Genomic DNA, 20363 nt, shown 5'->3' on the forward strand with positions numbered 1-20363 from the left:
CCAGTCCACCAATAAATAAGATTACGGTTGATCTGGTTGTAACCTCAACCCCACATTGCTGCCTAACCCCTGATAACCTTTCACCCCCTCGCTAGTCAAGAATCTATCCGGCTCTGCCTTAAAAATATTCAAAGATTCTGCTTCCACTGCCTTTTGAGGAAGAGAGTTCCAGAGACTCTGAGAGAAAATATTTTTCCTCATTCTGTTTAAATGGGCGACCCCTTAGTATTACTCAGTGACCCCTCGTTCGAGATTCTCCATGATGTGTTAGGCAGGTTGGTTCGATGTGGACTGTACTCGATGCAGGGAAGCTAGAAGCAGACGTCTAACACTGGAGAAGATCCAACACTGTTTAATTCAACGATAGAACTGATAAACATATTCAGCTGTGGGTCAACACTATACTGAACTGGCTGGACACCTAGTAGTAGCCTGACCAGACTTACTAGCTACCGCATGGTGTTTGCACTGACTAGCTCGTGGACTCTGACTGTCTCAGTGTTCAATTCTGGTCGCCACACTACCAGAAGGATGTGGAGGCTTTAGAGAGGGTGCAGAAGAGATTTACCAGGATGTTGCCTGGTATGGAGGGCATTAGCTATGAGGAGCGGTTGAATAAACTCGGTTTGTTCTCACTGGAACGATGGAGGTTGGGAGGCGACCTGATAGAGGTCTACAAAAGTATGAGGGGCATAGACAGAGTGGATAGTCAGAGGCTTTTTCCCAGGGTAGAGGGGTCAATTACTAGGGGGCATAGGTTTAAGGTGCGAGGGGCAAGGTTTAGAAGAGATGTACGAGGCAAGTTTTTTACACAGAGGGTAGTGGGTGCCTGGAACTCGCTGCCGGAGGTGGTGGTGGAAGCAGGGACGATAGTGACGTTTAAGGGCAATCTTGACCAATACATGAATAGGATGGGAATAGAGGGATACGGACCCAGGAAGTGTAGAAGATTTTAGTTTAGACGGGCAGCATGGTCGGCACAGGCTTGGAGGCCGAAGGGCCTGTTCCTGTGCTGTACTTTTCTTTCTTCTTTGTTGTTCATGCACAAAGGCAACTTTTCTCCGTTACAGCTATGTCCCAATTGGTGCATTAAAGTCCAGTGCCTGACACAACGTGCCCACTGGGTGACTCGACATGTCTGCTGGGCGATGCAACACTTGCAGACATTGGGCTGTCACTCAGCGAGATGAGGTTGTATTACACTGGAGGTGCACCCTGTTTGTTTAGCTGGTAACTTGAGCCTCTGTGTAATTTGGTGGAGCTGCTCAATTTCCGCTAAACCATGAGCTCAAGTTCTCCATGTTGGTGGGCCTGCCTTCCCTTCGGGCCACCTTCAAAATTCTCAAACCCGTTCTCAAGACCCGCCACGCCTTGCCTCTCCCTTCCTTTGTAATCTTCTCCAGTCCCGCAGACCTCCAAGCTCTCTGTGCTCCCTCAGTTCTGGTCCCGGGCACCCCGGACTTTAATCTCCCCACTGGCAGTGCCCGTACCTACAGCTGCCTTGGCCACGAGCTCTGGAATTCTGTCCCTGAACCTCGCTGGCTCTTCACGTCGCTCCGTCCCCCAGTAAGACGTCAAAAGCTACCTCTTCGCCCGGGATTTTGGTGGGGTGTTGGAAATCAGGGGTGCGCGAGAGGCCAGAGTTTTGGCACAGTGTAGATGTCTCAGAGGGCCGGGAGAGCAGGAGGAGTGAGGCGATGGGCGACAATTGGGAAAAAAAGGGCTGAAAATATTTTGATAATCGAGGGGCCGCCGGACTGAGGGTTGAAGAGAGTTAGTGAGCGCAGCGATGATGGGCCTGTTTTACCGATCTGGGCCCGGAACCTTGGGAGAAAATCATACCCAAAGGAGAGTTCAGATCGAAGCACATTATTGGCAAGAGTCGCCAGGTCGTTGCAACAGGGCTCCTCTTTACCCAATCTCTCTATTTCCTCAGAGCCTGTCATCGGTAAAAAGAGTCCCTCCACCTCGAGGAAATTCGAAAGGAGTGGAGGCAGTGGTGAAGGCCCAGTGAACAACGTCAAGGTAAAGAGCCACTATTGTTTAGCCATTCCACACATGGCATCATCAGCACCCAGCAAAGCCGTTCCTGTTCTCCCTTCGTCTTGTGTTGCTAACTTTGGCTGTTTCATTTTTAACCATGGAACCACTCCGTTCAACAGGGGGATATCCAACTCGTCCCATTCCCCCCCCGCTCTTTCCCAAATTCCTGCAAAAGTTCCGCTTTCAGGCATTTCTCCAGTTTCCTTCTGAAGGTTTCTATTGAGTCTCCTTCCGCTGCCCTTTCCTGGCAAAGCATTTCAGAATCACAGAACTGTTACGGCACAGCAAGAGGCCATTTGGCCCACCGTGTCTGCGCCGGTTGCTCTCCCTGGCGATGTGGCTCAGTTAGCCCCGGGCCTGCCTCTCCAGTGACGGCGTTCCCCGCCCCAGACCCCGGGCCTCCTCCGCCCGTTACCTCCACATGCATCCGGAGGCCGCCCCCTCCAGTGGCTCCTCCGGAGCCGCGATCGGCAACATTTCACCCACCCGGGCCCCACTAATTATTGACCGCACAGGGTGGGGTTGTCCGATTGGCCAAGCGGGCAGGGGTCCCACAGGTAGATCACAACAACTACTGAGTAAAACAAAAATGAAAATTCTCCTCATCATCTCCCCTCTGGTTCTTTTACCACTTATCTCAAATTTGTTTCCTCCACTTCCCAACCCTCGAAACACTGGAAACGCTTAACAAGAAGCACCGTGTAATTTGGAACTCCTCTATTAAATCCCCTTTCAACCTTCTCTCTTGTAAAGAGAACAATCCCTGATATTCCTGCTTCTCCACATTAATAATAATAATAATAATAATTGCTTATTGTCACAAGTAGGCTTCAATGAAGCTACTGTGAAAAGCCCCTAGTCGCCACATTCTGGCGCCTGCTCAGGGAGGCTGGTACGGGAATTGAACCCGTGCTGCTGGCCTTGTTCTGCATTGCCTGCCAGCTATTTAGCCCACTGTGTTAAACCATCTCGGGCATGCCACTTTTAATTTCAACGTTTTCTGCTTCAAGATTAAGGATCAGACCAAATGTTTGACCATCCCTAGAGAATCTAGGCACTGGGACTGCTGGGTTTAACCGGCCGAGTTTGAAAGGCTTGTCTCGGTGCTGTGGGACTATGTCCCAGTTACAATAAAAACAAAACAACTCTCTCGCCTTCACTCCTCACAGCCCTTCCCCCCTCCACACACTCCCCATGCCCTCTCAATGCCACCTCATGCCCTCCGCCCACACACAACGGCCTCTCATACCCATCTGAACCTAGGGCACTTTAATGTCCTGTGCAGGGCCAATGAGCCCCATTGTAACAATGTTATGTGGTGAAAACACTTTTCAAAAAAGCAGTTCATTCATAAATTTCTTATGATATACCCCTTTTGCTACAGCCCTATAAAAGTGTCAATCAACCAGCCCTTTAAAGTATCAATGGCAGATACTGCAAGCATTTGACATATCTTTATAGTGTGTACATAAATATTGAGCAGTTGTGAAATAGATCTAAGAAATATATCTGTCAATGGCATTGTTTTCCCTTGGGCACAGCTGTTGGAACTGACTAATTGATGTCTGGGCTCTGAAGAGCGCTCAAGAGAAAACACTATTTGATTGACAGATTTCTCTCTTAGGTCTTAGAGCTTAAGAAGTATCAAATGCTTGCCATTTCTATTTCAAAGGGCAGGTTGGTTGACACATTTATAGGGCTGTAGTAATATAAATTTTTCGTAAGAAAGCTATGAATGAATGACTGTTTTTTTTAAGAGCTTTTTCACTTCTGATATTTTTACTGTAGAATTAATGGATTCTGTATAGTGTGTATACCCGGTAAATGGGCATTGATGTGCCATATGTTTGCATGAAGGGTATGAGGGGGGGCATTGTGGTGGGTGGAGAGAGGTTTGCATGAATGCATGGGTAAGACTTTTTGAACTTACCTTACAACAGGTTCCCTCATTCAGACTGTGGTTCACGACCCCTCCTGAGAAGTTGCCCCAACTCTGCGGAAGTTGCAGAGGGCTTGGAGACGCCTACCCTCTCAATGGAGCTGGCTAGGTCGGGAGTGCAGGATTCAGGCTCACATCCTGCTTGCTTTCCTATGCTCCCTGATGGAAATTGGGTGGCACTGGGAATGACGTCCAGAATCCTGGACTCGGGTTCTGACCAGCGTTCTGAAAGGTCTGCAGAATCTCCCTGACTCTGCAAAAACAGTCTCCCCGATTTACCCCGTCTCTAAATGTGCGTGCAAGTGCACCGACATATCGTCACACATGCATTGATATATATTGTGCATTTCCTCTCTCAGATACTTTAAAATCGTCACTCTAATTTTCTCAGTGTTGTGAGACAGCCGTTACTGTAACGCATTCTCCTACAACGAGAAGTTTATTTGCGATTACCAAGTATTGCCTTTGGTTTAAGTTGTGCAGCTTGTACAGGAAGCCATTGCTACACTTCCTGTTCGATTGTCGTTTTGAGTCAGGAGTTCTTTGAAAAATGCATCATCAGACTCCGATTCTCAGCAGCCAAGGCATTGACACATTATTTCAAGGTGTGCAATTCAAGGGGAATCTTAAACGCAATGCCGACCCCACCATGCTCACTTCACTATATACCAGCTGACCGAATTCAGGACTGAGCAAAGTGATCCTATGAATGGGATATGGTTAAAAATATAATTGATACATAGAAGAACTAACTCTTGAGACTGATCCGGGGTGTTTACCACTGTTAGAAAGAATCCCAATCTCTCCCCCACGGCAGCAGGAGTTCTTTAGACAGGGAGAATTCAACCAATATCCCGGCCTTCCTACTGCGCCCCTTTCCCAAACCCCCCGTGACTTCCTGCAAATATCGGCAAAGTCCTGGGGCCCCCAACAAATATCGACATTCACTCTCTTTCACTCTTTCCTTTGTCTCTGGCTTTCTCTCACTTTGTCATTCCTTCATCCTCTCTTCTCCCTCTCATCCTCTCTTCTCCCTCTCATCCTCTCTTCTCCCTCTCAGCCTCTCTTCTCCCTCTCTTCCTCTCTCCCTTTGTAGTCCCGCTCCTTCCGTTCTTTTCCTGTTTCTTGATTTTGCGGAGTAGGCCTCTCGACCATCTCGAGCCTGCTTCGCCATTGTATCAGATCATAGCAGATCTGATAGTGGCCTTAATGGCGTTTTCCTGCCTGCCCCCGATATCCCTTCACCCCCCCCCCCCCTTCCACCCACCTTGTTAGATTCTCCATCCGTTCACAGTGGGTATTACGGTAAGGCTCCTGTACTACAGGTACGGGGGTAGATCCCTGCCAGCTGGCTCCGCCCAGTAGGCGGAGTATAAATGTGTGTGCACACCGTACAGCAGCCATTTCGCCAGCTGCTGTAGGAGGCCACACATCTCAGTGTAATAAAGCCTCGATTACATTCTACTCTCGTCTCGTCGTAATTGATAGTGCGTCAAGGAGGTTGTCCGGTTTCGCTGCAGTGAATGGGAGGTTTGGTGGAGCGCCCAATTCTCCGTCCTCGCCAGCAGCGGGAGGGGGGGGGGGGGCTCGCAATGGAGATTCCCGGCCTCTGGCTCGACCACTCACAAGCTCCACAGGCTCACAAACCTGTGAGAAAAATCATTCCTCCTTCTCTCTGTCTCTCTCTCCGTGTTCCTCCTCTTCTTGCCCCTCCCTCACACCCTCCTGGTTTGAAAGTCTACACCCTGCAAGTGGGCAGTGAAACAGTCGCCAATTCATTGCCATTGGTGCAGTCGGAAAGGCTGATTGCCTTCGCTGCCTCTGAAAACCGCGCACGTCCCTGCTCAATGGAAATAATTCTCTCCCTCCTGTTCCAGAACTTGATCATCAAAAGATGGAAGAGGAAAAGTCAAAATCAGCCGGAAACACCACAGGCTCCGGTCAACAAAAGCATCAGGTTCGCACCATCTTTCCGGACACAGGAATAGGGGGTGCCATGGAAACGGCAGGTTAAGGCGGTTCACCGACCCCCGTGACTTTACTGCGGCCAAGGGCGGGTTGGGGTGGGGGGGTGGTCCGTGTTCCACTTTCATGTTGATGGCCTGAGGTGGCAGCCCCCTGTTTAGCTGTTTAGAGGGCCAGCTCCTCAAACTTGGGTCCCGCGCTCCTCAAACTTTGATCACCCGATGCGAAATGAGGAGGAGGTGGGGGTGGGGTAGGGCTTGGTGGCGAGGGAGGATTCTGCGGCCTGGCTAAGGTGGCCTTTTTCAGATCCGGGCAGCGGACTGTGGAGAGGGGCTTCCGACCTGACTGTCCGCTTCTGTACCACGGCTACATTTGCAGCCTGTCCCCCCTCGGTGGGGGGTGGGGTGGATTGGGGGGTGGGGTGGGGGGGTGGATTGGGGGGTGGCGTGGGGGGGTGGATTGGGGGGGTGGGGTGGGTGGATTGGGGGATGGGGGTGGGGTGGGGGGTGGGGGGGTGGAGGATTGGGGGGTGGGGGGGTGGGGTGGGGTGGGTGGATTGGGGTGGGGATGGGGGTGGGGTGGGGGGGGTGGATTGGTGGGGTGGTGTGGGTGGATTGGGGGGTGGGGGATGGGGGGTGGGGTGGGGGGTGGATTGGGGGGTGGGGGGGGGGGATTGGGGGGTGGGGGGGGGGATTGGGGGGGTGGGGGGGTGGGGTGGGGTGGGTGGATTGGGGTGGGGATGGGGGTGGGGTGGGGGGGGTGGATTGGTGGGGTGGTGTGGGTGGATTGGGGGGTGGGGGATGGGGGGTGGGGTGGGGGGTGGGGGGGTGGATTGGGGGGTGGGGGGGTGGGATTGGGGGGTGGGGGGGTGGATTGGGGGGGTGGGGGTCCCCCAGTGCACTTCAGGCCTGTCAGCGGTGGGTGCCGCAGGGGGCGGCATTGGCCAGCGATTTACAAAATGATAATTAACCGACCTTCGGTTACTCTCTCCGATTCTAACCCCGCTTCCCTCTGCTGCTTCTAGCCGGGCCAGTATACAGATGTTGAGCAAAGCTGTCTCCTACGAGTCCCTCACCGGCTCTTTCAATCCCATCGAAACACTGGATCTGACCAATGAGACGAATGTTATCATCAGACCACTTCACAGCAGCATCCTGGGAGAGAAATACTGCTTCGAGGTAATGGCATTGGTGTTAGTGTGGAGGAACGGTCAGGCGAGTGCGGAGGAACGGTCAGGCGAGTGCGGAGGAACGGTCAGGCGAGTGAGTGGCTCCTGCCTCATTTCCATGGCAGGAATTAGAGAACCCGCTCAGCAAATGTGTGGCGGAATATTTGCAAAGCTGCAGGAATTTACAAGGGAGGTGGCGAGTGTACACGCACCCACATTCAGAGAGTACACCAGTGAGAGTATATTCACTGTCTAACACCAATAGTGTACATCACACACACACTGCATTCACTGTCCAACACTAACAGTGCAAATCACACACACACTGCATTCACTGTCCAACACTAACAGTGCAAATCACACACACACTGCGTTCACTGTCCAACACTAACAGTGCAAATCACACACACACTGCATTCACTGTCCAACACTAACAGTGCAAATCACACACACACTGCGTTCACTGTCCAACACTAACAGTGCAAATCACACACACACTGCATTCACTGTCCAACACTAACAGTGCAAATCACACACACACTGCGTTCACTGTCCAACACTAACAGTGCAAATCACACACACACTGCTTTCACCATTATTAACTGCCGCACATATAAAACCCAAATTCCTGCACAAATACACCAACAAACAATATAATGATAATGTGTGTCTTTCCAGTGTATAAATAATGCTCCGATTATTACTAATAGAGTAATAATAGTCTTTCATGGTCCCACGTTTCACACTGGCTCTGTCTCTTTGTACTTTAGGTGATTAATTCCAGAGGAAGCCGCTGCTTTGGCTGCGTGTCTGCTGCAGAGAGAGACACGTGGATAGAGAATCTCCTTCGCACCGTTCAACCAAACAAGGTAGGGGCAGGATACTGGAACAGCTCAGCATTGTGGGAGTGATATGGGCAGGATGTCAATTACAGCTATCCGTATTGCCGTAGCACGAATGGAACTCCAGCCAGGGGACACAGTTTAAAAATAAGGAGGGCCCAGGGTAACACCCAGAAAACAGAGCCTCGTTTTGGTCGTGCTTAGCGGAGTGTTTCTCGATCCCTGTCCTGTCCCCCATGGGCGGAGTTACCTCCCTTCCGGCAGTGACGTGCCACCTTTAAATGCCGCCCTGATCTCCCGATCCTCCTTGGAATCCACACCCCCACCCACTCCCCCCACCACCACCACACCCCCGGACCCCAAAGGCCCCAACATGTCTCTTAGATGACCCTCGAGGCCCCCCCCCCCTCACCCCACTTCTTAAGGGCCAGGAAGTGCCAAGGTGGTAGAGTGGCACGGCCAGGATGTCCTGGTGGCACAGACAGGGTGCCCGAGTGCCAAGGTGCCCCGGTGACTGCGGAATTCCAGGGTACTGTGGTAGTATGACTAGGAGTATTACGGTATCTGGGAGTGTGAGCTGCCATTGGTGCAGAGGACTCGCTGCCCATTGGCCCAGGTATCGTGTGTCTCTTATCCCTGTTGGCTAAGAGGAAGGTAGCTCCGCCTACAAGGCGGGGTATAAGAACCCGTTTTCCCCAGCAGCCAGGCCATTCCTGTACTTCTGCTGCCGGGCTCACTTCTTGCTAATTAAAGCCTTCCGTTTCGGATTTCACCTACGTTTCGTGTCCATTGATTGTGCATCAGGTACCATCCTTCCCAGAGCCTGCGATGGCCTGGGAGATCTCCCCTCAGGTGCCATTACACCTGGTCCACGGCGAAGCCTCCCAGGCGCGGACATTCGTTTCCAGGCCTCCGCGGTATCAGGCAGCGACATGTTTAAATGAGCCTTCTGGCTCAATAACACAGGTAAATCGGAATCTCACCCAGCAAGGGCAAGATCCAGATCACAACGTCTCACGAGGTCTTGTCACGTCACAAATCTCGCAAGTCGGTCGCGACGAGGCTGTACGATCGCGACTGGGGTCTCTTGTTTAAGACATTTATGATGGAGATGAGCCGAGTTTTTTTCCTCTCAGACGGTTGTGAGTGTTCGAAACGCTCTTACCCGGGGAGAGGTGGAGTCACGATCGTTGAATATTTTTTCGGGAAGAGTTAAGGTGGATTCCTGACTGACGAGGGAACCGAAGGATATCGGGGGGAGGTGGGAATGTGGAGTTGGGGGCCACAGTCAGATCAGGGATGATCTGAGCGAACAGCAGAGCAGGCTCGAGGGGCCAAATGGCCTACTGCTCCTACTTCTGACGTCCATCCACTTGTGTCAAATGCTCTCTGTGCTGGTTCAACATAATTGTAGATGGTTGAGAGTTTACGTGAGGGGTTTTTGGGCAGTGTGTGTTTGATGGGCTGAATGACCTGCTTTCTTGCTCCTTGTATGTCCCCAATTTTTAAGATTTTTCCGACACTCCCTATTCATTTCCAATGGGGTGACGTCAACAGAACAGTTTCATTTCTTTGATTTCTGACCTGTCTGAGTTGTTCTGTTATCCATCGGCCGGCCGAGCGGGTAAGAAGGAAGGCAAATGGAATGTTGCCTTCATAGCTGAGGAAATAGAGTATAAACGTCGGGAAGCTTCGCTGCAACTATACAAGGCATTGGTGAGACCACACCTGGAGTAACGTGTAGAGTTTTGGTCTCATTATTGGAGGAGGGATGTAGCTGCATTACAGGCAGATCAGAGGAGATTCACTGGATTAATTCCAGAGATGAGAGGTTTGTCTTGTGCCGGGAGATTGAGCCGTTTAGGCCTATACTCTCGAGTTCAGAAGAATGAGGGGAGATCTAATTGAGGCATATAAGATGATAAAAAGTATTGACAAAGTAGACGTGGAGTGGATGTTTCCTCTTGTGGGGCAATCCAGAACCAGAGGTCATAGTTTGAGGTTAAGGGACAGCAGATTTAAAGCAGAGATGAGAATAAATTGCGTCTCTCAAAGGTCGTGGATCTGTAGAATTCGCTACCCCAGTGTGCAGTGGATGCTGGGACAGTGAGTAAGTTTAAGGAGGAGAGGGGCAGATTTTTAATTAGCAATGGGGTGAAGGGTTATGGAGATCGGGCAGGACATGGGGTTGAGGTCGAGATGAGATCAGCCATAATCGTATTGAATGGCGGAACGGGCTCGAGGGGCTGAATGGCCCACTCCTGCTCTTGGTTCCTATATGTACTTACTGTCCCACAATGTAAAATATAAGATCTAAATTCCAAAGACGGATGGCCATTGATTAGGAGCATGGCTGTTGTGGAATGCTACAGTTTGTCTTTCTCATTGCAGAAAAAGGTTGCCACTTGTGTCTGAAAATCAAAAACCCCAGGCCATAAATATAAGTATTCAGAAATAAACCCAATCAGGTATCAGAGTAAACCTTCTTACTCAGAGAGTGTTGGGTATGTGGAACTCGCTACCATGGGGGAATGGTTCAGGCGAAGGTGGCGCAGTGGTTAGCACTGCTTCCCCATAGTTCTAGGGAGTCGGGTTCGATTCTGCCCTCAGGTGACTGTCTGTGTGGAGTCTGCACGTTCTCCCCGTGTGTGCGTGGGTTTCCTCCGGGGGTTCCCGTTTCCTCCCGCAGCCCAAAGATGTGCAGGTCTGGTGGATTGGCCACGCTAGAATAGTCCCTTCCAAAGATGTGCAGGTTCGGTGGGGTTTCAGGTATAGGGCTGGGGATTGGGCCTGGGTCGGGTGCTCTTTCAGAGGGCAGGTGCAGCCTCGATGGGCCGAATGGCCTCCTTCTCCACTGTAGGGATTCTACGTTCACAGATGTATTTCTGAGAAAGCTGGATGAACACACGAGGGATAAAGAAATGATGTATAGCAGGGGAGTCGGTGGCGTAATGGTGTTGTGACTGGATTAGTAATCCAAAGGCTAGAGGTAATACTCTGGGGACCCAAGTTCGAATCCCACGATGGCAGGTATTGAAATTTGAATTCAGTAAAAAAATCTTGAAACTATAAAAACCCCATCTGGCTCACTGAGGTCCCTTAGGGAGGGGAATCCACTGTCTTTACCCGTCTGGCTTCCAGACTCCAGACAGTGTGATTTCCAGACCCACAAAGGGCAAATAGTGACGGACAACAAATGCTGATCTTGCCCATGAAAGAATGAAATGAAGCATTACTGACAGGCTGGGATGAAGTGATGTAGCGAGAGGTTTGAGGGAAGCATTGACTCCGGTATGGATCAGCTGGTTTAGTATCTGTTCTGTTAATTATTATAAACGGCAGTCGGTATCACAGTGGTTAGCACAGTTGTTTCACAGCTCCAGGGTCCCAGGTTCGATTCCCGGCTTGGGTCACTGTCTGTGTGGAGTCTGCACATTCTCCCCGTGTCTGCGTGGGTTTCCTCCGGGTGCTCCGGTTTCCTCCCACAAGTCCAAAGATGTGCGGGTTAGGTGGATTGGCCGTGATAAATTGCCCTTAGTGTCCAAAAAGGTGAGGTGGGGTTATGGGAGGTGGGGTTATGGGGGGGGGGCTTTAAGTGGGGCGCTCTTTCCAAGGGCCGGTGCAGACTCGATGGGCCGAATGGCCTCCTTCTGCACTGTAAACTCTATGATTCTATACTTCAAAGTGCTTTACGGTATCCAGAGGATGGGAAAGGTGCTATAGAGATGCAAACTATTTTGCTTGACTTACTTGCATCTACTGGTTGTTTTTGCAGGATAACTGTGAGAGGGTGGAGAACACGCTGAGCCTTTGGGTGAATGAAGCCAAGGACCTGACCCCCAAGAAGAAATACTTTTGTGAACTGCATCTCGACGGCTCCCTCTACGCTCGCACAACCAGCAAGGTCAGCAACGAGGAACTCTTCTGGGGCGAGCACTTTGAGTTCAGCAACCTGCCGCCCACAAAGGAGGTCACCTTGCATCTCTTCCGGGACGACGATAAGAAACGGAAGGAGATGAGTGCCCTTGGTTCCGTCACCATCCCTCTCGCTGAGGTCACTGGCCGGCAGCTCGTGGAGAAGTGGTACAGCCTCAGCGCTCCGCCCGTGAACAAGGCAAAGGCGATGACGCCGACCATCCGCATCAGACTGCGTTACCAGAACATCAAGGTCCTACCATGATACACTACAAGGAGTTTGCAGAGTATCTCATCTGCAACTATGCCACTCTGTGCACTGTGCTGGAGCCAGCACTGAAAGTGAAAGAGAAGGAGGAGCTGGCCTCTGCCTTAGTCCATGTTCTACAGAGCGTTGGAAAAGCCAAGGTACAGTTTACTCTGTTACTCTGACCCTGTCACTCTTTGAGTGGAGTAGAACGGTCGCTAGCTACCTCATCTTCCTTGTTTCGTCGGCCCCCAGCTTCCTCTAACCGTCCCCAGCTGACGGGAATCTTCGAGCCCTGCTCACGTCGGGGAGGATGGCTCAGATGACCCATTAAAGCTCCTTCCCTGTTGAGCAGATTGTCTGGGTTCTCCAGTACATGGGCGCACAGGTCGGCGCGAGAGAGGAGGAGAATCTCTTCATGCAGCGAGTTGGTGCGGCCTGGGCCTCTGCCTGAAAGGGCGATGAGATCTCGAAAGGGAATGGGACAAACACTTGGATGGAAAAATAATTTGTTGGCCTAGCTGGGGCAAACAAAAGGGGCTCTCAAGGCATTGTGGGTAGTGTCTCCACCCCTGGGCCAAACGGCTCCAGGTTCAGGCCCCACTGGCCAAGGAAGGTGCGTGTGTAATGCGGCCAAACAGGCCGATTGTCAGCTTGTAAATGTCTCCTGATGGGAGGCAGTACGAGTGAGAGTTTCCTGGTCAGCCGTGCCAGGAGGCACCTTGCCAGGAGGCACCTTGCCAGGAGGCACCTTGGAAGACAATGGTCGCCAATCATGCCCTCTGAGGGCATGGTACCTGGAGGAGGGGGGGGAATGTGGGAAGAGCAGGAGAATGGGATTAATTGGACAACTCTTTTACCTGGTTGATCCTGCCGGTTAGCTTATGCTTGTCTCAAAGCCCCGCATGTCTAACTACACACGGCCGGTACAGTGAAACTGCAAATGGCTCATTATATCAGTTATGGTTCCTTAGATCGCAAACGTTATTTTGAGGAATTCCGGGAGCGGAGCTTCTCAGTGCAGACAACGGGACTAAGTACGGCCTCGGTCACACGTTCCCCGCTGAGGCCCCCAATTTACCCGAATGGCCGTTCAATAACGTGGTGTTTCTTGGCACTCCGAGCGCCAGGAAACCCCAGGCTAACCGCGCGTGCGTTACGGGACTCTGTTCCCATGTGGGTAGGTCCTGCCTGTGGTTTTTCTATTCTCACAGATGCAGCAGTGTACCGGGAGTATGTACCTCAGCACAAGACGGGAATGGAATTGGGGTTGAAAAACCCTTAAATGCCACTACAGCGACTTATTTATCATAGAAACCTACCATCGTCCAGAGGATCTTGATTGAATCAAATTCAACTCCTTTCTGATATGTGTTTGTTGATAAACCTCTTCTTCTATCCTTCCCATGAACTACAGGACTTTCTGATTGAACTGGGAATGGCGGAGGTCAACCGGTGTGAGGAGAAACACTCTGTGCTTTTCAGGGAAAACACTTTGGCCACCAAGGCCATTGATGAATACATGAAGCTGGTGGGACAGAAGTACCTGATAGAAACACTTGGTAAGATCACTGGGGGACCTAACCTTCATGTTGTGGAGGCTGGAATTAGTGTTGGCAACTCTAGCTCGATGTATCCCTGGGGGAAGTCTGCCACCCCTTATCCGGTCTGGCTTACACGTGACTCCAGACCCAAAGCAAATGTGGTTGACTCCTAACTGCCCCCTCTCTGGAGTTGTTCTGCAAGACACTCAGGTCAAGGGGCAATTAGGGATGGGCGATGAAATTGCCAGCGATGCCCACATCCCACGAAAGGATAAAAACCGTCCGGCAGGACTCACCAAACCACCTTGACTTTCGGGAGGGGAACTTCAGCAACGGATCGAGGCCATTCAACCCCCTTGAGTTTTGTGGTGGTCTTCAATTAGCACATGGCCGTATTGTAACCCCACTCGTCCATTTTGCCCTAAACTGCTTGGCGACCGTTACCCAACAAATACCCATCAGCCTCAGTCTTTGGAATTCTCGTTTATTCCCATCATCCTTGTGGGGGAGGTGGGGTGGGGGACGCGGTTCGTGGAGAGAGTTGCAGACAGGCCATTGTGTGAATAAATGTCTCCTGTTTTCACCCCAAAATGGCCTGGTTCTAATTCTCAGATGAGTAAAGACTTGACGGGCAGGTCGAGCGAGGAGCGCGTGGGCCATTGCGCTTGTACCACCTAGTGGCCAGTTCCATAATAACACGAGCAGTTAGCTTGGAGGAGAAACGCTGGTTCTCACGACGCAGTGGTTCTCAAATAATTTTGCTCCTTCAGTTGCTGACGGCGAGCGGCGGCAGGGCAGCGCAGTGGTTAGCGCTGCTGCCTCACAGCGCCGAGGTCCCAGGTTCGATCCCCACCCTGGGTCACTGCCCGCGTGGAGTTTGCACATTCTCCCCGTGTCTGCGTGGGTTTCACCCCCGCAACCCAAAAGATGTGCTGGGTAGGTGGATTGGCCACGCTAAAGTACCCCTTAATTGGAAAATGTTAAAAAAAAAATAATTACTGAAGGCTAAGTCGCTCCTTAGGAGGGCCAGCATGGACGTGATGGGTTGAGTGGCCTTTTGTGCTGCAATGATTTTTCAACACAACCTTATTTTAACATTTGAGAACTACTACGATCACAGACCCCAATAAAAACATTCCGTACACAATTATCAAAATTCACGTGTTACGGATCAGTATAGAATATAGAACCTAATATGAAAATCTGTGTTCTTAACTTACCTTGTAGGGGTGTTATTATTTTATGTCCTCACCAGCCCATTGCTTCATCTAAACCAGTGCTCCAGTTCCTGCACCTTGGCCCAGGAACCAGCCACAGTGCAGGTTGAGTACCCTGGTGTGGCAGGTATTGGAACCCAGGAGTCTCCTCAGCACCGAGGTGAAGGGGCTGGACACAGACAGGCTGCAATTCAGCTGCGGAGGCATAACTGCCGGCTCCATGGGCAGGGCTGGACTTTGTGACGGAGTGAAGTCTGGTAGGAGTAAAAGGGGCAGAGAGTGAGAGGGAGGGAGAGAGAGAGAGACTGAGGGAGGGGCAAGACAAGGGCCGGGCTGGACACCCCCTCAGACCTCGGTGCTGGGGTGAGGTCTTTTCTCTGACTCCGACAATCCAACATTGGGTAACCACTGTCCTGGGTAATGATGTACCATCAATTCGACTCAAGGCACATTTAGGATCCGAACTGTGGCTTTAATCAGCTAGTTGTTAGCCTGGTGGTCGTCTACAGAGAATGGCCGACCGCCGGGAACTCTGGGTACTTATACCCCGCCTCGGAGGCGGGGCCTACTTGCCTCTCGACCAATTGGAGAGCAGTCACATGACTAGTCCCAACCAATCGGACGAGAGGCACATGACCAGCCAGAGCCAATGGGGAGCCAGTGCTCTGCACCAATGGCAGTGCTCATATCCATACCACCACAGGTAACAGAGCATGGAGCGGGGCATTTGTAAATAGGGGAGAAAGAAATGTGAAAATAACCTTTCCCATCAGGATGACAGAATGTGAATTCAGGCGGCAGACACACACATGCTGAATTGATTTCCCTTAATGTCATTTCCAGGAGACTTTGTGACAAGACTTTACAACCCAGAGGAAAATTACGAAGTCGACCCCAACAAATGTTCAGCCAATGACGTGCCAGAGAATCAAGAGAATATGAAAGCTAGCTGCGAAGAGGCATTTAGGCAAATTACAGAATCACATTGGTGAGTACCTTTCAACTCAGGCATCTATATAAATACTGTGGCTACCAGAGCAGGTCAGAGACGGGAATCCTGCGGCACGTAGCTCATCTCCTGACTCCCCCAAAGCCTGTCCACCATCTACGAGGCACAAGTCAGGAGTGTGATGGAATACTCCCCACTTGCCTGGATGAGTGCAGCTCCAACAACACTCAAGAAGGTGCAGACTTGATGGACCAAATCTCCATGTAGGGATTCTATAAAGGATGGAGAATAAATGTCAGTTTACTCACGTGCCATGGACCACTAAAACTCAAATGCTCCTGCCTAACCAAAGCTGTGATTGGGATTTGTGAGAATGGGTAAAAATAAACGCTCGGCAATGTGGACCCAGCAGTGTAGGTCAGGGCTTTGCTGAGGATTTGTGAACAGTGAGCTTTCTCTAACCGCTTCCCCTTTGTTTTTTGGACAGTGCTTTCCCGGTGGAGCTGAGGGAGGTGTTCGCAGTTTGGCAGCAAGAGTGTTTCCGTCGGGGGAAGGAAGAGATTGGCATGAGGATGATCTGCGCCTCGCTGTTCCTGCGGTTCCTCTGCCCTGCCATAATGTCGCCCAGCCTCTTCAACCTGACACAGGGATATCCCAACGACAGCGCAGCGCGGACCCTTACACTTATCGCCAAAGTCATCCAGAACCTGGCCAACTTTACCACGTATGTACACAGATTTACCCGCCTTGTTTAGCTTCAGCACCCAAGGCCATGTTTGATTTGACTGATTTGATTTATTGTCACATGTACCGAAGTACAGTGAACAGTATTTTCCTGCGGCCAAGGGAACGTACACAGTACGTATATAGTAGACAAAAAGAATAATCAACAGAGAGCATTGGCAAATGGTACATCGACAAACAGTGAATGGTTACAGTGCAGAACAAGGGGCCAAACAAAGCAAATACATGAGCAAGAGCAGCATAGGGCATCGTGAATAGTGTTCTTACAGGGAACAGATCAGTCCAAGGGGGAGTCGTTGAGGAGTCTTGTAGCTGTGGGGAAGAAGCTGTTCCTATTTCTGGATATGCGAGTCTTAAGACTTCTGTACCTTCTGCCTGATGGAAGGGTGTGGAAGAGGGGAAAGCCTTGATGGGAGGGGTCTCTGATAATGCTGTCTGCCTTCCTGAGGCAGCGGGGGGTGTAGACAGAATCAATGTGGGGGTGGCAAGCTTGTGTGATGCGTTGGGCTAAGTTCACCACAGTCTGCAGTTTCTTGTGATCTTGGGCCGAGCAGTTGCCATACCAGGCTGTGATGCAGCCGGACAGGATGCTCTCTATCACACATCTGTAGAGGTTTGAGAGAGTTGATGCAGACATTTCTTTAGCTTAGAAAGTTTAACCAAAGGAGGAAGTCTTCGGGTTTCTGTAGCACCTTTAATGACCCCCAGAATGTCGCAGAGAGCTTTACAGTCCTACTTTTATGAAGTGTAGTCGGTCTTGAAAGTTAGGAAAAGCGGGAATCAATCTGGGCACAGGAAGCTTCTCTGAACTGCATTGCGATCAGGATCAGATCATCTGTCGCCCCACTCCAGAAGCGAATTCATTTTGTGAAGTGCGTTGAGTCACCTTGCCGTGACCGGACGCTTTCGAAATGGAAGCATTGCACCATTTGCAGCAATGGTTCCCAGCGAAAAATTATTTGTAATCAGGGTTTGAGCTGCCGGCAATCTGAGGGCGGAATTATTCTGCCCTGTCGCAGCGGGGGCTGCGTCATTAAATGCGGCAAGTCGTTCAAAACCCCGTTGTCATCGCTGGGACTGTAAGGTCCTGCTGGCATAGAATTCCGCCCCAAGAGTTTGTGATGAGGAGTTTACTCGGTCTGTTTTGCATCTCTAAAGTGCATCACTTGCTCCTCAACCAAGTGTAAACAGCCAAGAAGGCTGGTTTAGCACACGGCTAAAGAGCTGGCTTTGAAAACAGACCAAGGCAGGCCAGCAGCACTGGTTCAATTCCCGTAACAACCTCCCTGAACAGGCGCCGGAATGGGGTGACTAGGGGCTTTTCACAGTAACTTCATTTGAAGCCAACTTGTGACAATTACTTGTGACGATTTTCATTTCATTTCATTTTTCAACTCTTCTTCCATTTTGCTTGTGCACTGTTTGCGGTTTTGGCAAGGAGGTTCTCTAACCAAACTTGATCCTGTTGTCTGCGCACCATGCAGGTTCGAAGAGAAAGAGGGCTACATGGCCTTCATGGACGATTTCTTAGAGTCAAACTGGGACCACATGAGATTCTTCCTGACCAACATTTCCAATCCGGAACCCAACATGAACAGCTCAGAGTTTGAAGGCTGCATCGATCTTGGGCTGGAACTTTCTGTCCTGCACTCTCTTCTCTGTGACATCTTGTCCCGGCTGGAGCAGGTATGGTCGTTTTTCCAGCAAGTTGTGTTGGAGACCTTTTCTCCACCCTGATTGAGATTAGAGTCTTGGTTTAGTCTAGGTTTCCGCACCATCAGTCCTAATCTGAGAATGTTTTTTTGGGAAATTCGGTAGTAGGATGTAGGCTTCGCCAATAAAACAAATGGCGGAGGTCATGACCCTTCGGTTGTCTTTCAAGGATTAGGTTTGTGCAGCCCAGTGCTCACCAACACAAAACCGCTGCAATCTGCCTTTGAGTTGACGTTATCAGAGATAATGGCTGCTGTGGCAATGTCTTTTCTTAGGAGATTGGCACAGAGGCGACACAGTGGCTAGCACGCTGCTGCCTCACAGCGCCAGGGACCCGGGTTTGATTCAGGCCTTGGGTGACTGTCTGTGTGGAGTCTGCACGTTCTCCCCGTGTCTGCGTGGGTTTCCTCCGGATGCTCCGGTTTGCTATGGTCCAAAGATGCACAGGTTAGGTGGATTGGCCATGCTAAATTGCCCCTCCGTGTCCAGGAAGTGTAGGTTAAGCTGGGTTACAGGGATAGGGCGGGTTGGATAGGGGAGTGGGCCCAGGTAAGGTTCTCTTTCGGACGGTGGGTGCAGACTCGATGGGCTGAATGGCCTCCTTCTGTATTGTAGGGATTCTACGATTCTATAGTATGTATTGCTGGGGTGTTGTACAGGAAGCTTTACATCACAACAAGTTTCGCTATAAGGACATTGCAGCACAAAGGGACTATATTCCTGTCTATTCAACAACAACTTCAACAGTGCCATAAAATATACAAAGTCTCTCACAGCAGCGTCATTTGATGGCAATCCAAAGAAGGAGATATTAGACGTGAACAAAAGCTTGGCCTAAGATGTAGGTTTTGAGGAATGTTTTACGGGAGAGAGTTGGAGACTGGGAGGGGAATTCCTGAGCTTGCAGCCTCAGACCAGTTGAGGCAGAAGGGAATGAGAATTGTACGAGGGGGAAGGGGGGGAAAGCCCTCAGTCCTTCGCCCCCCCCCCGTAAACCTGACGAGCAGTAAATTTTCCCTTAAAATCGAGATACTCCCTATTAATGTTGCTGCATCTCTAACCTCTTTCCCTCTCCATCTCATTTTTCAACGCACCTTTCTGACTGACGCTATTCCGACAAACAACAGCGGGAGCTGGAAAGGCTGCGACCTCTCCCTGCCATTCTCAACGGAATCACCCACTCCCTGAATCTCCCAAACGCATCACTGATACAGATCCAGGAATTCAGGTAAGAGGGAAGAATCCCTACACGTCAGTTAGATCGTGGCCAATCTGTGGCCTAAGTTCACCCACGTGTCTTTGTCTCACATCTCCTCATACTATCGGTTCGAACAAAAATCTCTCAATATCAGCTTCAATTAACTTAGTACCAATTCCTGAAAGAAAGGTCTCACTCTATTTTTTTGGACTCTACCCCCTGGTTTAAGACTCTCCAACCAGCACAACCAGTTTCTCTGTATCTGTTCCCCTTAATATCTTGCAAGCCTTTCAATCAAATCACCCGTTAATCTTCCAGAGAGTATAATTGTTTTGTCGGATTGTCTTGGCGCCCAGATAGCGCTCTGATGGATCAACTCTTTCCAAGGCCAGTCCATCTTTCCGAAGGCCTGATGTCCTTGAATGTTATCCCTCACGAACCAAGTGAATCGAGACAAAAGTACAAGGGTTGGCGTTTTCCATCAACAACTGATCTTGCGTAAATTGGGAAGTCAAGAACACACATCAGACAAAAAGTCAGGAAGAGTGTTCTCAAGATGATAGAAGCGGGACCAGGAGCAGTATTCACATTGCAATGATGGTCCAGTTTTCCACTTTATGTAATGTCGATTAAAAATCCCATTACTTTTCAGATTGATGTTAGTTGACGTCAGTCGAATTGGGAGACATAGAGAACATAGCACAGAACAGGCCCTTCGGCCCACGATGTTGTGCCGAGCTTTGTCCGAAACCAAGATCAAGCTATCCCACTCCCTGTCATTCTGGTGTGCTCCATGTGCCTATCCAATAACTGCTTGAAAGTTCCTAAAGTGTCCGACTCCACTATCACAGCAGGCAGTCCATTCCACACCCTAACCAC

General features: G+C 50.6%; 1 protein-coding gene across 1 annotated transcript in view; it reads left to right on the top strand.

The window, feature by feature from the left end:
* LOC119957123 (ras GTPase-activating protein nGAP-like) overlaps positions 1–20363 on the top strand; it is a 65075-nt gene that overhangs the window by 34738 nt on the left and 9974 nt on the right. Inside the window, 11 exon segments of the mRNA XM_038784848.1 lie at positions 1937–2025; positions 5860–5939; positions 6972–7125; positions 7886–7984; positions 11733–12132; positions 12135–12280; positions 13537–13681; positions 15724–15868; positions 16317–16553; positions 18058–18259; positions 19414–19514. Coding sequence (XP_038640776.1) covers positions 1937–2025; positions 5860–5939; positions 6972–7125; positions 7886–7984; positions 11733–12132; positions 12135–12280; positions 13537–13681; positions 15724–15868; positions 16317–16553; positions 18058–18259; positions 19414–19514 — 1798 coding nt within the window.

Source organism: Scyliorhinus canicula, chromosome 25 (assembly GCF_902713615.1).
Source record: "Scyliorhinus canicula chromosome 25, sScyCan1.1, whole genome shotgun sequence".
Taxonomy (NCBI): domain Eukaryota; kingdom Metazoa; phylum Chordata; class Chondrichthyes; order Carcharhiniformes; family Scyliorhinidae; genus Scyliorhinus; species Scyliorhinus canicula.